This window comes from Mesoplodon densirostris, chromosome 6, assembly GCF_025265405.1.
Source record: "Mesoplodon densirostris isolate mMesDen1 chromosome 6, mMesDen1 primary haplotype, whole genome shotgun sequence".
NCBI lineage: Eukaryota > Metazoa > Chordata > Mammalia > Artiodactyla > Ziphiidae > Mesoplodon > Mesoplodon densirostris.
This window is the reverse complement of record NC_082666.1, coordinates 10,606,607-10,620,431: the sequence shown is the minus strand read 5'-3', so window position 1 is coordinate 10,620,431 and position 13,825 is coordinate 10,606,607. Positions and strand designations below refer to the sequence as shown.

General features: G+C 54.1%; 2 protein-coding genes across 2 annotated transcripts; one reads left to right on the top strand and one right to left on the bottom strand.

Moving 5' to 3' along the window:
- Positions 1–3,099: 3,099 nt before the first annotated feature.
- Positions 3,100–7,101, top strand: WDR38 (WD repeat domain 38). The gene is made up of 10 exons (XM_060100448.1): positions 3,100–3,168; positions 3,990–4,147; positions 4,369–4,379; positions 5,135–5,227; positions 5,342–5,443; positions 5,791–5,861; positions 6,060–6,191; positions 6,319–6,468; positions 6,890–6,937; positions 7,030–7,101. Exons 1-10 carry the CDS (start codon positions 3,100–3,102, stop codon positions 7,099–7,101), a joined length of 906 nt encoding a protein of 301 aa, XP_059956431.1.
- A 302-nt stretch (positions 7,102–7,403) lies between these two features.
- On the bottom strand, positions 7,404–12,016 carry RPL35 (ribosomal protein L35). Its single transcript, XM_060101967.1, has 4 exons — positions 11,911–12,016; positions 11,302–11,438; positions 10,057–10,138; positions 7,404–7,585 (listed from the first exon to the last, which is right to left on the bottom strand). The coding sequence occupies exons 1-4, from the start codon at positions 11,911–11,913 to the stop codon at positions 7,436–7,438; spliced, it is 372 nt and encodes a 123-aa protein (XP_059957950.1). The 5' UTR covers positions 11,914–12,016; the 3' UTR covers positions 7,404–7,435.
- Positions 12,017–13,825: the final 1,809 nt, after the last annotated feature.

Genomic DNA, 13,825 nt, shown 5'->3' with positions numbered 1-13,825 from the left:
TCTACAGTCTTTGACTATTCAGGTTGTTTCCAGCCTTCTAGAACTACAAACAGTGCTGAATGTGTCCCTGGGAGTGGAATTGCAGACGCAGCCTGGGCCCATCTTCTACTGTGATAGCGTAAGGTAGATTCTGACTCACCCAGGACTTTCCAACAGCCTGATGGGATAGGCTGTCCTGCAGGGTAGTGAGATCACATTCACAGGGGTGAGGGCTGTGTGTTGCGGGTGGGGCAGAGGCTCACACCCCAAGCTTTACTGAAAGAGTGTCTGGTGCAAGGAATGAGCTGGGGGCTTAGGGGTTATTGGACATGGGTTTAAATCTCAGCTCTACTACTCTCCAACTGTGTGACCTTGAGCAAGTCATTTTCCTTTCTGAATCTCTAGTTTTCTCTTTAAAATGGCTGTGTACCTATAGCAGTTTCAGAGGGAACCAAGGAGCCTGGGAAGGCAGATACTTTGGGGAAATGAAGAGAGGAGAAGCTGGTGCCAGGACCGTGGGTTACCTTCAGGGGATGGAGTGAGTGGGCAAATTCAGCACAGAGCTCCCTCCCCAGACAGTCTGGGCTGAGGGAGGAGAGAATATGGCAGGCTCCCTGAGAATGAAGAGATAGTCAAGGGTGGAAAATATCCCCCAAAACCTCTCTTGGAGTGGCTAAAAGCTGAGTGACTCCATCCCACAGGCTGAGCCTGAGCCAGTGAAATACTTCTGCTGCCACCATAACTGTGACCCACCCATCCCCACTCCTTCCCCTTGCTTAATGGACCACATCCTGCAGGTTCAGCCCCTGCCCAAACCCAGGGTTGGCCATACCTTCAGCCCCTACTGGGCATGAAGCCAGACAGCTCCTGATTACAAGGTCCTCTCTACATCGTGAGGTGTATCTGGGCTGAGGGCCCCCTGGGTGATGGCTTAGGGCATTTGAAGCCTGACAAAGGGCATCCGGAGCTTTAGCTTGAAGTATTTTAAGCTAAAGTGACAAAGATGGATGTCACCAACCCCCCCCCCCCATTCTCTGAGCACTTACTGCACACCAGGTACCCTTAAGAGGCACCATCTCACCAACTCTTGACAAGGCAACCACTGTCAGCGCTCCCATTTTAGAGATTAGGAAACCAAGGCACTGAATGATCAGTTAGCTTGCCCAAGGTTGCAGAGCTAGTAGTTGGCAGAACCTGGGTTTAACCCAGAACTGTGGCTTTAACACCCTATCTTTGGGGAAGGAGCTCTGACTTAGTCTGGGAGCTGGGCAAGGGAAGGCCAATCCAGGGGAAGCGATACTGGAGCTAGATCCCAAGGTAAGTGTCAGGCCAAGAGGGTGGGAAACACCGTGTGCACAGGCCCAGGGTGGGAGTGAAGATGGAGGGATAGAAGAAAGAGCCCATGTGGATAAGTTCAGGGAGTAAGATGGGGCAGGGGACAGGGGCAGGATGAAGCAGGAGAGGTGGACGTGATGCTTTGGTCTCTGAGGGCTCTGGAATTCATGGTGGGTGATTCCAACCACAGACTCCTGGGTCAAGCAGAAACGTGTTAACCCCAGCTACACTGCTACGGGCTGAGTGGTTGCTGGGCCTGGTGGACAAGGTCTATCCAGGGGACTCTGGGAGTGATGGGCTGCGCTGGGGAAGGCAGTTCTGGGCACTTCAAGTAAAGCAGGAGCAGCTAGGTGGCTGGGGCATGGGCTGCAGGGCGCCTAAGCAGACAGAGGGGGAGAGGGCGTGGGGAGCCAGCTATGGGGGAGCCGTGTTCAGGACCCATGCCTGGAGCTGGGGGGATGGGTGGCCGTATAGGCCCAGATGGGTCCCTGGGGAGCCAATTCAGTGACCTGGGCCCTTTGGAGTTAGAATGGGGGTGGGGCAGCCTCAAAGCCACCACTGTCGCCCCTCGCCCGCCTGTCTAGGACCTAAAATAGAGCAGGAGAACGGCAGATCTCCGTGAGAAGCATTTCTGGGAGGAGGGGTCTGAATCACTACCGGAACACCTGAGTTTGAAGCTCCCCAAACCCAGCTGTCCCAGCCCCATCCCCAGGGAGCCTGGAAACCACTGGCAAGTCGGGGAGTGGGGTACCTCAGTCCTACTCCTGTCCAACTGTGGGGAGGGGACTGCGTTCTGGCCCCAGCTCTGCCACGGAGGTGCTGGATGACTGGGCCAAATCTGCCCCCTCAGGGCCTGTTTCCCAGACTTCATCTGCTGTGAGGCCCCTGGAATTCACAGCAGGTGGTCCTGACATAGGCCAGGGTCATACAGACATAGGATGAGGTCCCAATTCTTTTCCTATTGGCTGAGTGACTTTGAGCAAGTCCCCCGACCTCCTGGAGCCTCAGTTTCCTCATCTGAAAAATGGACATTGAAACCAAGTCCTGTTCTTTCTGGGTTTCAGCTGAACTATCCAACAAGGATCTTGACAGCTCCTGGGGCCTCTCTCCATGTCCTCCAATGGCACACTTTGCGCTGCCAGGAATGTTAACAGTGACCTCACTTTCTAATGTCCTGTGCTTTGCATACTGCCTCTGGCTCTCCACATCCTGGAGGGCTGATATGAATATCGTTTCTAGTCTTCTCCATGGGAGATCTTCAGCCTCCTGGAGGAAGGGGGTCTTGGAGCCCGACTGGGCCCTCATGGGCACCTACCTTGTGTCATGCCTGGAACCCTGGGGGGCAGGGATGAGCCTCCCTTTTGTGCAGATGGGGAAACGATCGATCGTCTCAAACTGTGCACCAGTTCGGTGCAGCTGCAGAGGCAGGAGCGGTTGTGTGGGGCTGGCGTGCCCTCTAGTGGCCACCATGCGCCACATTCCGCCCCGCGGCCAGAGCTGCCCAAGGTCTGGCTGGCAGCCGTCGACTGGCAGGGAGTCCCTTCTTGGAGCCGTCCGCGGCCCAGCGAGCTGCTGCCTCACCTCCCCGGGCTGACAAGTCCCTCCCAGGCTCTCTCCTCTCATGGATTCCCAGAGACCCCACAGCGGCTGCGCGCCCCGCCCCGATTGCCATGCAGACCGCTTATACAGTTCCCCCTTCCCCTCCACCTTGTCCTAAGTAGGGCCAGCAGGCCCGACCAGCGCCCGCCTAGGAGGGAGCCCGCCGGGGCGGGCGGCCACGGCCCCATGAACAGCAGGGTCCCAGGGACGCTGGCCGTGGAGAGAGTGAAATTCGTCGGCCGGCACCGCGGGGAGGTGAGGCCCTGTAGATCTCTGCCCAGATCTTGGGCTTCTTGGCTTTAGAGTGTTCTCTGGGCTCCAGTTGCAGAATGGGCTCTAGAATTCTAAGCACTGGTTCCTCAGGGGGCTCAAACTCCTGGCTGATTCCAGTGCTCTTTGGACTCTGGCTTAAGAGGGAATTCGGGGCTTAGAGTAGATTTTGAACTAGTTCTGGGCTTCAGCTCTGGAATGGGCTCTTGGCTTCTAGAGAAGGCTCCATCCTCTGGCTTCCATGAGGGCTCGCTCTGAGCTTCAGGTTCTGGTCTTTTATTTTTTTTTAATTTTTGGCTGTGTTGGGTCTTCATTGTTGCGCACGGGTTTTCTTTAGTTGCGTCCCGCGGGTGCTACTCTTTGCTGCGATGTGCTGGCTTCTCATTGCGGTGGCTTCTCTTGCTGTGGAGCACAGGCTCTAGGCGTGCAGGCTTCAGTAGCTGTGGCACGTGGGCTCTAGAGCACAGGCTCAGTAGTTGTGGCGCACTTAGTTGCTCCACGGCATGTGGGACCTTCCCAAACCAGGGCTCGAACCCGTGTGCCCTGCATTGGCAGGCAGATTCTTAACCACTGCGCCACCAGGGAAGCCCCAGGCTCTGATCTTACAGGACAGCAGAGAGGGCCCCAAGCTCTTGGCTCCCCTGCAGGGTGGTTCCTGAGTTCTGGTTGTTGAGAGAGGCCTGAAGTCCAAGCTCCAACCCCAGGCTCCTGGGGCAGTATTTATGGCTGGCCCAGGAGTCTGGGGTTAGGGATGAGCAGAAAGGTGTTTCTTGCCCCAGGATAGGACTTTTGTGCTCTCCTTGCAGGTCAACTCTTCCGCCTTCTCTCCCGTTGGCCAGAAGCTGCTCACAGCCTCCGAGGACGGCTGTGTATATGGTTGGGAGACCCAGAGTGGGCGGCTGCTGTGGAGACACAGGTGGGGCTCTTCACCCCACACAGGGAGACTGAGGCCTATGGCCCTGTTGTGGCTTTCTACAGAGCCTACCACAATAACCTCTAACATCTGAACTGAGCATCTATGCAAGACAGCCCGGGCAGGGCAGGGAAGGGGTGGGAGGGCAAGGAGACTGGACCTGGTCCCTGGGGTCCTGAGCCTCTGACTCTGACAGACCTGGACTCGAATCCTACCACTTGAAAAAAAAATTTTTTTTTAATCTACATAATACCCTATTAACCATTTTAAAGTGTACAGTTCAGTACATTCACACTGTTGTGCACCTAGCTTCCAGAACTCTTCGTATCTTGCAAAACTGAAACTCCATACCCATTAAACTCCCCATTCCTCCCTTTTCCCAGCCCCTGACAACCACTGTCCTGCCTTGTCTCCATTTTGACTAAGTACAATACCTGGTATAAGTGGAATCATACACTATTTCTTTTGGTGACTGATTTCACTTAGCATAATGTCCTTAAGGTTCATCTATGTTTACCCACTTTTTTTGACTGTGATCGAACTCGTCATGTCACCTTCTCTGCACCTCTTATTTCCTCTTCAGAATGGGGATAATAGTTGCTACCCTATAGGATGAGATAATGCAAGCCAAGTGCCTGGCACCCAGTAAGAACTCAGTAGACGTAACTTATGATTATTAAGACAAGAAAAAACAAATCTGGTAATTATAGGGCAGATTGATTCATGCTGTAATAGGAAAAGTCCAGGGGCTAGGGAGCTCAAAGAGGGTAATGAACCTACGCTGGGCTGTCAAGGAGTTTCTGGGAGGTGCTTGCATTTGATTTGGGTATTGATCTTCCAAATAGGCAAACTGAGTTGGGCATTCCAGACCAAGGCATGGAAGCCCAGGAATTTTCCAGGTGGCTGGAGGGTGAGCGTTAGAAGGAAGTGAGGAGAGGGGCGGTAGGCAACAAGACTAAAGAAATTAGCAGGGGTTGGACTGCAACGGCCAGAGGTGGAGTGCAGTGCCCCGTTCCTTGACCACGGCCGCCCACCCAGGCCCCAATGGCTGCCTCTTTGCCAGCAACTCCTGTGGCTGCACCATCCGCCTGTGGGATGTAGCAGAAGCCAAGTGTCTGCAGGTCCTGCAGGGTGAGAGGGCTGGGTGGGACTGGGAGCCAAGCAGCCAGGCCTGGGTTCCCTTTCGGACCCTGCTGTGTCCTGTGCCACCTCGCCCCTGCCTCGCCGGCTGGCCGGTGCCTGCAGGTCACCAGTGGAGTGTGGAGACCATCAGCTTCAGCCCTGACTCAAAGCAACTGGCATCAGGCGGCTGGGACAAGAGGGTGATGCTCTGGGAAGTGCAGATAGGTGGAGGGGCAGCCAGTGAGGCCTGGGATCCAGGGATGCACACTATCCAGTGGCCACACTTTCCAACTGGGAAAGGTTGTTCGTCTTCCCCACACCTGGCATCCCATCCCCTTGCATCTGGCTGCAGCTACCTCCCCAGTTCCCCTCCCCCCACCCTCATGCCTCAAAACCTCTGTCATGAGGTTCCCCCTGCCTGAATTGCCCTCCTCTCTTGCCAAGGCCCGGGAAGTCTCCCCTAACCCCATGTGCTGCATCACACTACCAAGGCAGCCCCACAAGGGCCTGGGTCTGACCCACCTGAGGCAGAGAACCTGGCACGCAGCCTCTGGGCTCTTTCCTCCAGTCAGGCCAGGTGCTGAGTCACTTGGTGGGACATCGAGACTGTCCCAGTGACTTCGCACCCAGCTCAGACTGCTTGGTGAGCCACACCTCTGCCCGGGCCCCACCTCAGTGGCCTAACAGTGGTTACACCTTGACAGTGACTTAGCTCTTCTGAGCCTGTCCCCTCCTCTGTAAGACGGGGATTCAGCAGGGCTTGGTGAGATGGTGCCTGCTTTCTGTGAGCCTAGCTAGTTGAGGAACCGGGAGGCGCCATGCTTATGGCAGCTGTCTGCAGGCCACTGGCTCTTGGGATTCCACCATCCGCATGTGGGACCTTTGGGCAGGGACCCCAGTGATCTTCCACCAGGAGCTGGAGGGCCACAGTGGCAACATCAGCTGCCTGTGCTACTCAGCATCTGGCCTATTGGTGGGCTGGGTTGCCTAGGTTCCAGGGTAGCCCCTTGCTGACTACAACTCTTTGAGGGTCACAGGCCATTTTGGGGGCAGAGAATGCAGGCCCCAAACCTCTATACTTAGAGCTGTCTGCTGTCCAGGCGTCTGGCTCCTGGGACAAGACTATCCACAACTGGAAGCCCTCAACCGGAAGCCTGCCTGTCCAGCTCAAGGGCCACATCACCTGGGTGAAGAGCAGAGCTTTCTCCCCTGATGGGCTGCAGGTGGCCAGCACTGGCTATTCCCACATGGTAACCCCACCCCATCAGGCATTCCTTCCTGCGAACTCCTACCCCACGTTCTCCCTACCAGAGCCTTCAGCACCCCATGTCCAGAAATGTCCACATCCCTATCTGCCCTAAATAGAAGGCTACCAAGGGCAGGATCCAGGTGCCAACCACTTCCTTACCGAATCCCTGGCACTAAGGTCTGCACTGGCCCAAATGTTAGTGGCACTGACATTTCTATCACTCGGCTTCAGGGGAAAGGAAAGTATTGCACTGAATTTCTGCATCAGCTATTACACAGCCCTTGTTAAACACACCTCACAGAAAACAAAACCCAGATCAAGAAGTTAACATGTTGGCTAAGACTCACCCCACGGTGATTTTGTCAAAGACGCCAGACTTGCCTATGAGACTTCCCTAACCCCCAGCTTGTTTTGATTTCCAGATCAAAGTCTGGGACTACAATACGGGAAAGTGCATTGAGACCCTGAAGGTAAGGTCTGTGGCTACAGCAAACAAGGGTGCAGAGGAAGGCCTGCTAGGGGAGGCCCGCACCCACAGAGCCCCATACTATGCTTTTGGCAGGGAGTCCTGGATGTGGCCCACGCCTGTGCCTTTACCCCAGATGGAAAACTCTTAGTGTCTGGAGCTGCTTAGGCAAAATGCCAAGTTCACTGCAAATCACCCAGAGCTGCTCAAACAGATCATCACTACCTATGGTTCTCAAGACCTTCCACCCCTGCTTCTCCCTGCCCAGTGGGCACAGGACCAAAGTAACCATAAGAGAGTGCCCAACAGGCCCCTGTGGCCAGGGCCGCCATGGCCCCCCGCCAGGGCCGCCAACAGCAGCAGGCCAGCCTGCTGGGATCCATCAGACACCCGGTAACCATAACCAGGGCCGCACCAGCCCATCTCTCCAGCACTTAGCAGAAACCCCTATAAACACAAAGCAACACCAGCCAGTTTGTTTGTTTTATTGACACCTGGATGCTCAGGCCTTGACCGCGTACTTCCGGAGTGGGTACAGCCGCTCTTTCCGCTGCTGCTTCTTGGTCTTCAGGTTCTCTTCGTGTTTGTTGAGCCGGCGGCGCATGGCACGCGTTTTCTTGGGCCGCAGATCCAGGGGCTTGTACTTCTTGCCCTGGGTGAGGGGGAGCGGGGGAACATGAGGACCAGGGTTTGGGAGCTACTGCGGTAGCTAAGGAAGCCACAGAGTCAGAACTGAGATGCTGGGACGTGTCTGGGGAGATGCAAGCGTGACGAGCTGTATGACACCCAGCCCAGGAGGGGACTGGAGACTGAAGTGTTCCCAGGCCATACTTTGCTTCCTAGCTCTTTAATTCCCCCAAGTTCAAGGTTGGGAAGGACTGTCCTCATTTTCTTTAAGTATACTGATTTGCTGGGCTAGGAAGTAATTTTGCCCAAATCTCAGTGAAGCTGTAGTGGAACTTGGGGCGCACACCCAAGTCAACCCACTCCCTACTTGGTGCTCCTTCCACCAGATTGCCAGCCGTGGAGTCAACGTCACACCCCAACCCAGCAAGGGATGTTTGGTACCCACCAAGTCCTGGGGGCATTTCCTGTTATCTTGGCTTAAATTATGTGTGTGTGTATGGGAGGGTGAGATGTGCAGCTTAAGCTGGTGCTCAATTTATCTGAAGGACCTGCCAGGTACCTGTGGTGACATTCCCACCGAACACATGCATCTCAGAGGGAAGATCTGGCTTGGCCAAGCCCCCCTTCCTGACTTGGCTCCTGCGCTCAGACCTTTCTCAGGGCACTGTCTCTCCATCTCTGCTCCCACTCGCTCCCCACCCACTTCCTCCTCAGTGAGGAATCTAGGCTAAGGCAGCTCTCATGGTCCCCTTTGTTCTGCAAAGGTCCCCTGGGGCCTCTTCAGTTTGAGGCCCTGTGCTGGGTGCTGGCTTAGCTACAAATGAGACCTGCTTCCTGCTCGAGGAGCTCCCAGCACAGCAGAAAACGGAAAACAAATGGTGCATCAGTGTGGAGGAGGAAAAGAGATTAAGGAAGGTTTCACCTAAATGACTGACAACAGCCTTGAAAGCAATGGGCACGTCAACTGCAAGAGAAACAAGAGTGGGCACAAAAGCCCTGAAGAGTGACAGCTCAGGCTGGGAGCTGCCAACAGCCTGCAGGGGTAGGCACATGGCAGGCGTACGTGAGCTAAGCGGGGTTCAGGTCATGAACAGCCTCAGTGCAGAGAAAGGCAGGGAAAAAGCTAAGCATGAGATGAGGGCAAGCTCTGGGGGGACCTGGAAGCATGAATGTCTGTCCACCCACATCCCTCAAATCAGTTGGTACAGGTCAGGGTTTCATCTGTTTCCAATTTACCAAGCAAGCCCTGCTGTCCAAGAGTGGCCACTAGCCACACACACTGTTTACATCCTTCCATCACTGTGGCCACATAAGCGCTTAAGAGGCACGCATGGCCAGAAGTTACTGTATCGAACATCAACATCGCTCATATAGAGATCTTACCTCTATCTCCAGGAGTCCTGCCTGGCTGTTTGGGGGAGTGTACTCACTGGATGGTCATGAAGGCAATTTTTCCAGGCCACAACTCTACATGGTCCCCCGAGAGCCTGATGAAAGCTCCAGACCCAATTCTCAGAAATACGTTCCCCCACACAAATGCACACACGTCCAGGGGTGGGAGCAACCGCCCCCTACATGCTGCTGTTCCCTGGGCAGCTGGCCCCAGCTCACCGTGAGGACTTTTTTGATGTGTCAAACCCTCCAGTCATTCAAACACTAATTTGGGTATTGATATGAAGCCATTCTGCAGATGCTATCGAAGCCCCTAATCAGTCAGCTTTAATTAAGAGATTATCCAGAATAATCTGGGTGGGCTTGATCCAATCAGTTGAAAGGCCTTAAAGGCGGGGCTGTGGCTTTCCCCAAGAAATCCACCTGAGGGCAGCAGCTTCAACCAAACTTTGAGCTCCGGCTTGCTCACGGATCCTCTCTTCTTGACAAGTGTGCCCCCCACCATCAAACAAGTCATTTCCTTGTAATAAACCAAATGTCTGCATACACAGTATATAAAATCTCCTACTGGTTCCACTTCACAGCTTGCACCCTGACAACACTAGTTTTAGGCACAAGACAAAAAAATGATTATAAAAATTCTAGGCTGAGAGAGGGGCAGGCACCTGTGGAAACTCTCCAGGAAGCACTCAACCCACCCTTACCAAGACATGGTTTGGAACCTAGGCCCAATCCATTTACTGTAGGTGGCGCTGGGCAACTTAACCTCTCTAAGCGTTGAGGTCATCGTTTGAAAAATGAGGATACCAGATGCTTGGCAGTGACTGACAGTGCTAGCAAGACCATTAAAACATTTAACCAAGACTGCCCAAACTCAGGTGGTGAGGTTTTATTCAAAACCCATCTCCAGCCAGACTCCCACATCTTTGATTTCTTGACAATTGCAGCCCCAAGGAAATGCAGTCTGCATGCCATATGCTAGTAAGAAGGCGAACACATCCACAAGCTGAGAAGTCTCTAGAAAGCCCAGTCCCAAGCACCCCAGCAGGAGAAGCTTGCCATACTGCCCCTCTAGCCAAGCACCACCTTCCCTTAGCCACTAACCTTATAGAATTTCCTGAGGTTCTCTTTCTGAGTCTGGTTAATGACGGTGAGTACACGGGCGATGGATTTGCGAACAACACGGCTACAAAACAGAGACGTCGATAAAGATGGGGAAGACACACAGCACTCCCCAAGATATCTATTTCAGGGCCTGACCCAGATGTCATAGGGCAGGGGCATTCCCCATCAGCTCACCCACGTTCACCCAGGAGGTACCTAACCCAGCCCAGGAGGAAGGTGTCCTGGAGGGAAGAGAGACAATAGATGAATATCCCAGGAGTGGGGACATGGAACGGCTGGCACATCCAGTGCTTTCGAAGAGTTGTGAAGTATTCACCGAGGAGGCTTAATGAGAAGAGGTGAAGGGCAGATCAGGAAAGATCTCGCATCCCAGGCCATAAATCCTGAGGGCTATGAAGACGATCTAACCAATGCCAATATGAATGAACTGACGGGAGGGAATCATGCCACAAGCTGGGCAACCAAGTTAAGCTTAGGGAGTCACAGGAGGGGCCACTGGGGAGGGGACAAGGCTGAAGACAGGAACAGGCTGGGGATAAGTGAATTTGCAGTCATGTTGAATATGAGGGCTCTTAGTAAATGACTGGTAAACACAGTCTTGAGGATTCAGCATGCACCACCACAGGAAATTTATTGGTTGCCCATTTTATAAAAGAGGAAAGAAAAACCTGGGTGGTGAGCCAATCTACCCACCAAGTAGGATGTGGCAGAAGCGGAATTTATGCCCAGGTTGACTAACTCCAAAGCCATGCTCCTTTCACAAATCTTGATTCTTCCTCCACGTACATCAGTAAGTTACACTACGACTCAAGTTAAGGGGTGCAAGGGATCCCCCAACCAAGTGAGGGAGGATACGGAAAAAAATCCAAGTGCTGGTGGGAGGTAGGAGAAAGGAATCAATGAGACTTTCGAAGGTACCATTAAAATGAGTCTTCAGGGACACCCAGTTCTTTCTCCAGCCAGAGAAGTTGAAGGAGGTTACTCCAGGCCAAAGGACCACAGGTCAAAGGCAGGTAAAGGCAGCAGGTCACCACGCACCTGGGTGTGAGCAAGGGGAGCCTAGAGAGGCTGGCTAGCAAGGGCACGACATTCCGACCCACGGATGCATGGAATGGGCACTTAAACGGACACCTCCTTAAGCCAGCTTCGAAAATCCACAAATGTTCCCGACGCATATGTATCCCCCACGCCCAGAGGGCCGTAGTCTGGCCTCCCGTCACTTACATCTTGGAGAGTTTGGAAGCCGCGCCGCCTGTTACTTTAGCCACGCGTAGCTGGGACAGCTCCACTTTCAGGTCCTCCAGCTGTTTCAGCAGCTCCTCTTTCTTCTTGCCGCGAAGGTCTCGAGCCTTTATCTTGGCCTGAGAGAAAGAAAGGATCTGGGTCAAACACCCGGCGGGGCGGTCTCCCCCTCGGCCACTTACCGAGGCTTCCACCGGCCATCGTCTCCTACACCTCCGTCGTAATCAGCCCGTGGAGGGCGCGCGCCTCGCCCTGGGCCAGGAGCGCGCTGGAGGCCCAGCACTACCGTGCCTTGGGCAGGGCAACCCAGACCGCAGCAGGCGCGCCCTCGCCCAGGCCTGCTGCGAGGCTGGGCCACTACCCCCATTCCGCAGAGGAAAAGACAGAGGCCCCGGCAGCGCGCGCGCACCTCTCCTGGTCTAGGCCTGCGTGAGGAGAAAGCGAGAGGCCGGCTGGGGCGGCGCTAGGCCATTACGCAGGGCCTCCCACAGGCCGGGTTGGTAGATAGGCTCTCAGGATTCGCCACGCGCCCCCCACCCCAGCCCCTGAGCCCCACAGCGCGCGGATGGCGCCCGATTGCCCTGCACTCACCATGGCTGTGGAGTCAGTCTCCGCCGCCTTCTCGGAGGAAAAGAGGAAAGGGTGGGGCTGACCTCCACAACTACAGCCGGGTGGCGGCGGGCGTGGTCAATAACGCCGGCGGGGGAGCCCTGGCTCCGCCCCTTCCGTCCCACCCCCGCGCGAGGAAAGCTGTGGTCCGGCCCGCTGAGCCCCGCCCCGAGGAGCCGGAGACTCGCCCAGTATGGTCCGCGTCTTCTTTCCGCGCGCTGGAGAATACTTGGGTTCGGTGTATTGCCCAGAGCAGCGCTGTGGGGAAATCGAGGCCTGGGGTGGCGGCAATTTACTGGACTAGTAAGGACTCGGATTCATCCATTCATTTATTCATTCATTCATTCATTCATTTGGTAAACCTTTGCAGGTCGCCCAGTCTGTGCTACTCCGAGCTGGGCGCCGGTGTTCCGGGGGTACAGGGGATGAAGGCTGAGGGTTTTCGAAGATGAATTAACATGGTCTCTGCCTTGGAGGAATTTAAAGTCCAAGGTGGGCGGGGAAGGGCGGGGTCAGACAACTATAATCCAACTGCAAAAAAATTCTAGTGGAGACAGCATGCGTTAGGGGAAACATTCATGGCCTTTTCTTAGTGAAACTGACCCGGTTTCAAATTCTTATCCTGTTGCCTGGTGCTAGCTGACTCTCCGCAAATCCCTTCCCCTCCCTGAGTTTTAGTTTTCTCACCTGTGATATGGGGTATTTATAAGGATCAGGAAGATAACATATAAAACTCTTATTACAAGGCCTGATGCAGGACTTCCCTGGCGGTCCAGTGGTTAAGACTCTGAAGTTCCAATGCAGGGGGCAGAGGTTCCATCCCTGGTCGGGGAACTAAGATCCCACATGCCGTGGGGCACGGCCAACAAAACAAAACACCTGATGCATAACAAGCGCTGAAAATATCATCACCATCAATATTCCCAGTTGAATGAACACTTGAGGTGGCCTGAAAGTTAAAGGGGGGATTTCACAAGGGAAAGTGCTCAGGCTTTCCGACTGGACGGTTGCATTGTTGCCCCAACCAGCAAGCATGAATCTGTGCTCTAGTGTCACTCCACTGCCCTTAACAAAGGCACACCCACACGTTAGAGCTCTAGTTAAAGCCAGGTTGGCCCCTTGCTGCTGTCACGTGTCTCCTCCAGGAAGCCTTCTCCCATCCCCTTATGGGTTTCCGTTAATGGATCGTAGCCTTGGACTAAATTGGGACACAGTCCCCCCTTGTGTGCGGAGCTTTCTGGGCAATCCTCTCTTTAGCCCCAAACATAATTAAAATAAATTTATGTGTCTATCTCCACAGCCAGCCTGGAAGTTCCCCAGGGGTCAGAACCATGGCTGACACCTGGTTTGGTTTTTCTCATCTCCAGGCCCAGCATAGGGATGCTTGTTGGATGAATTGAATTAATGAGCTTTGCCCAAGATCACGGGGAGGCATGCTTCCAGCAAGTGGAGGGAGGTGGAGCAGAGAGAGCAGAGGACATTCTTGGCATGGATTAGTCTTAAATGGAAGTTGAATGGTGCACAGGGACTTGACTGTCATATTTTCCAAATGCTTATAGTTCTATTAAAGGTAATGATTGTGTACATCTTTTCTGAACTTGAAGTCACCTACGACTACCCTGTTTCTCTTACATGCCACATCCAACCCACTCCCAAATTCTGCAGCCTCTTTCTTCAAAATACCCAACCTCCTCCCACCACTGTTACTGGCACCTGCCTGGCCTGAGCTGCCACTGCCCGTCACCTGGACCATTGATGTCACTTCTTAAATCACCTACTTTGGCTCAGGCTCCCATGTGTTCTCAATACACATTTGAAGGACCCTTTTCAAGTCAGATCATGTCACTGCTCTGCCCAGAATTTCCAGGGCTGTCCTGAGTTAAGACCACATCCTTTC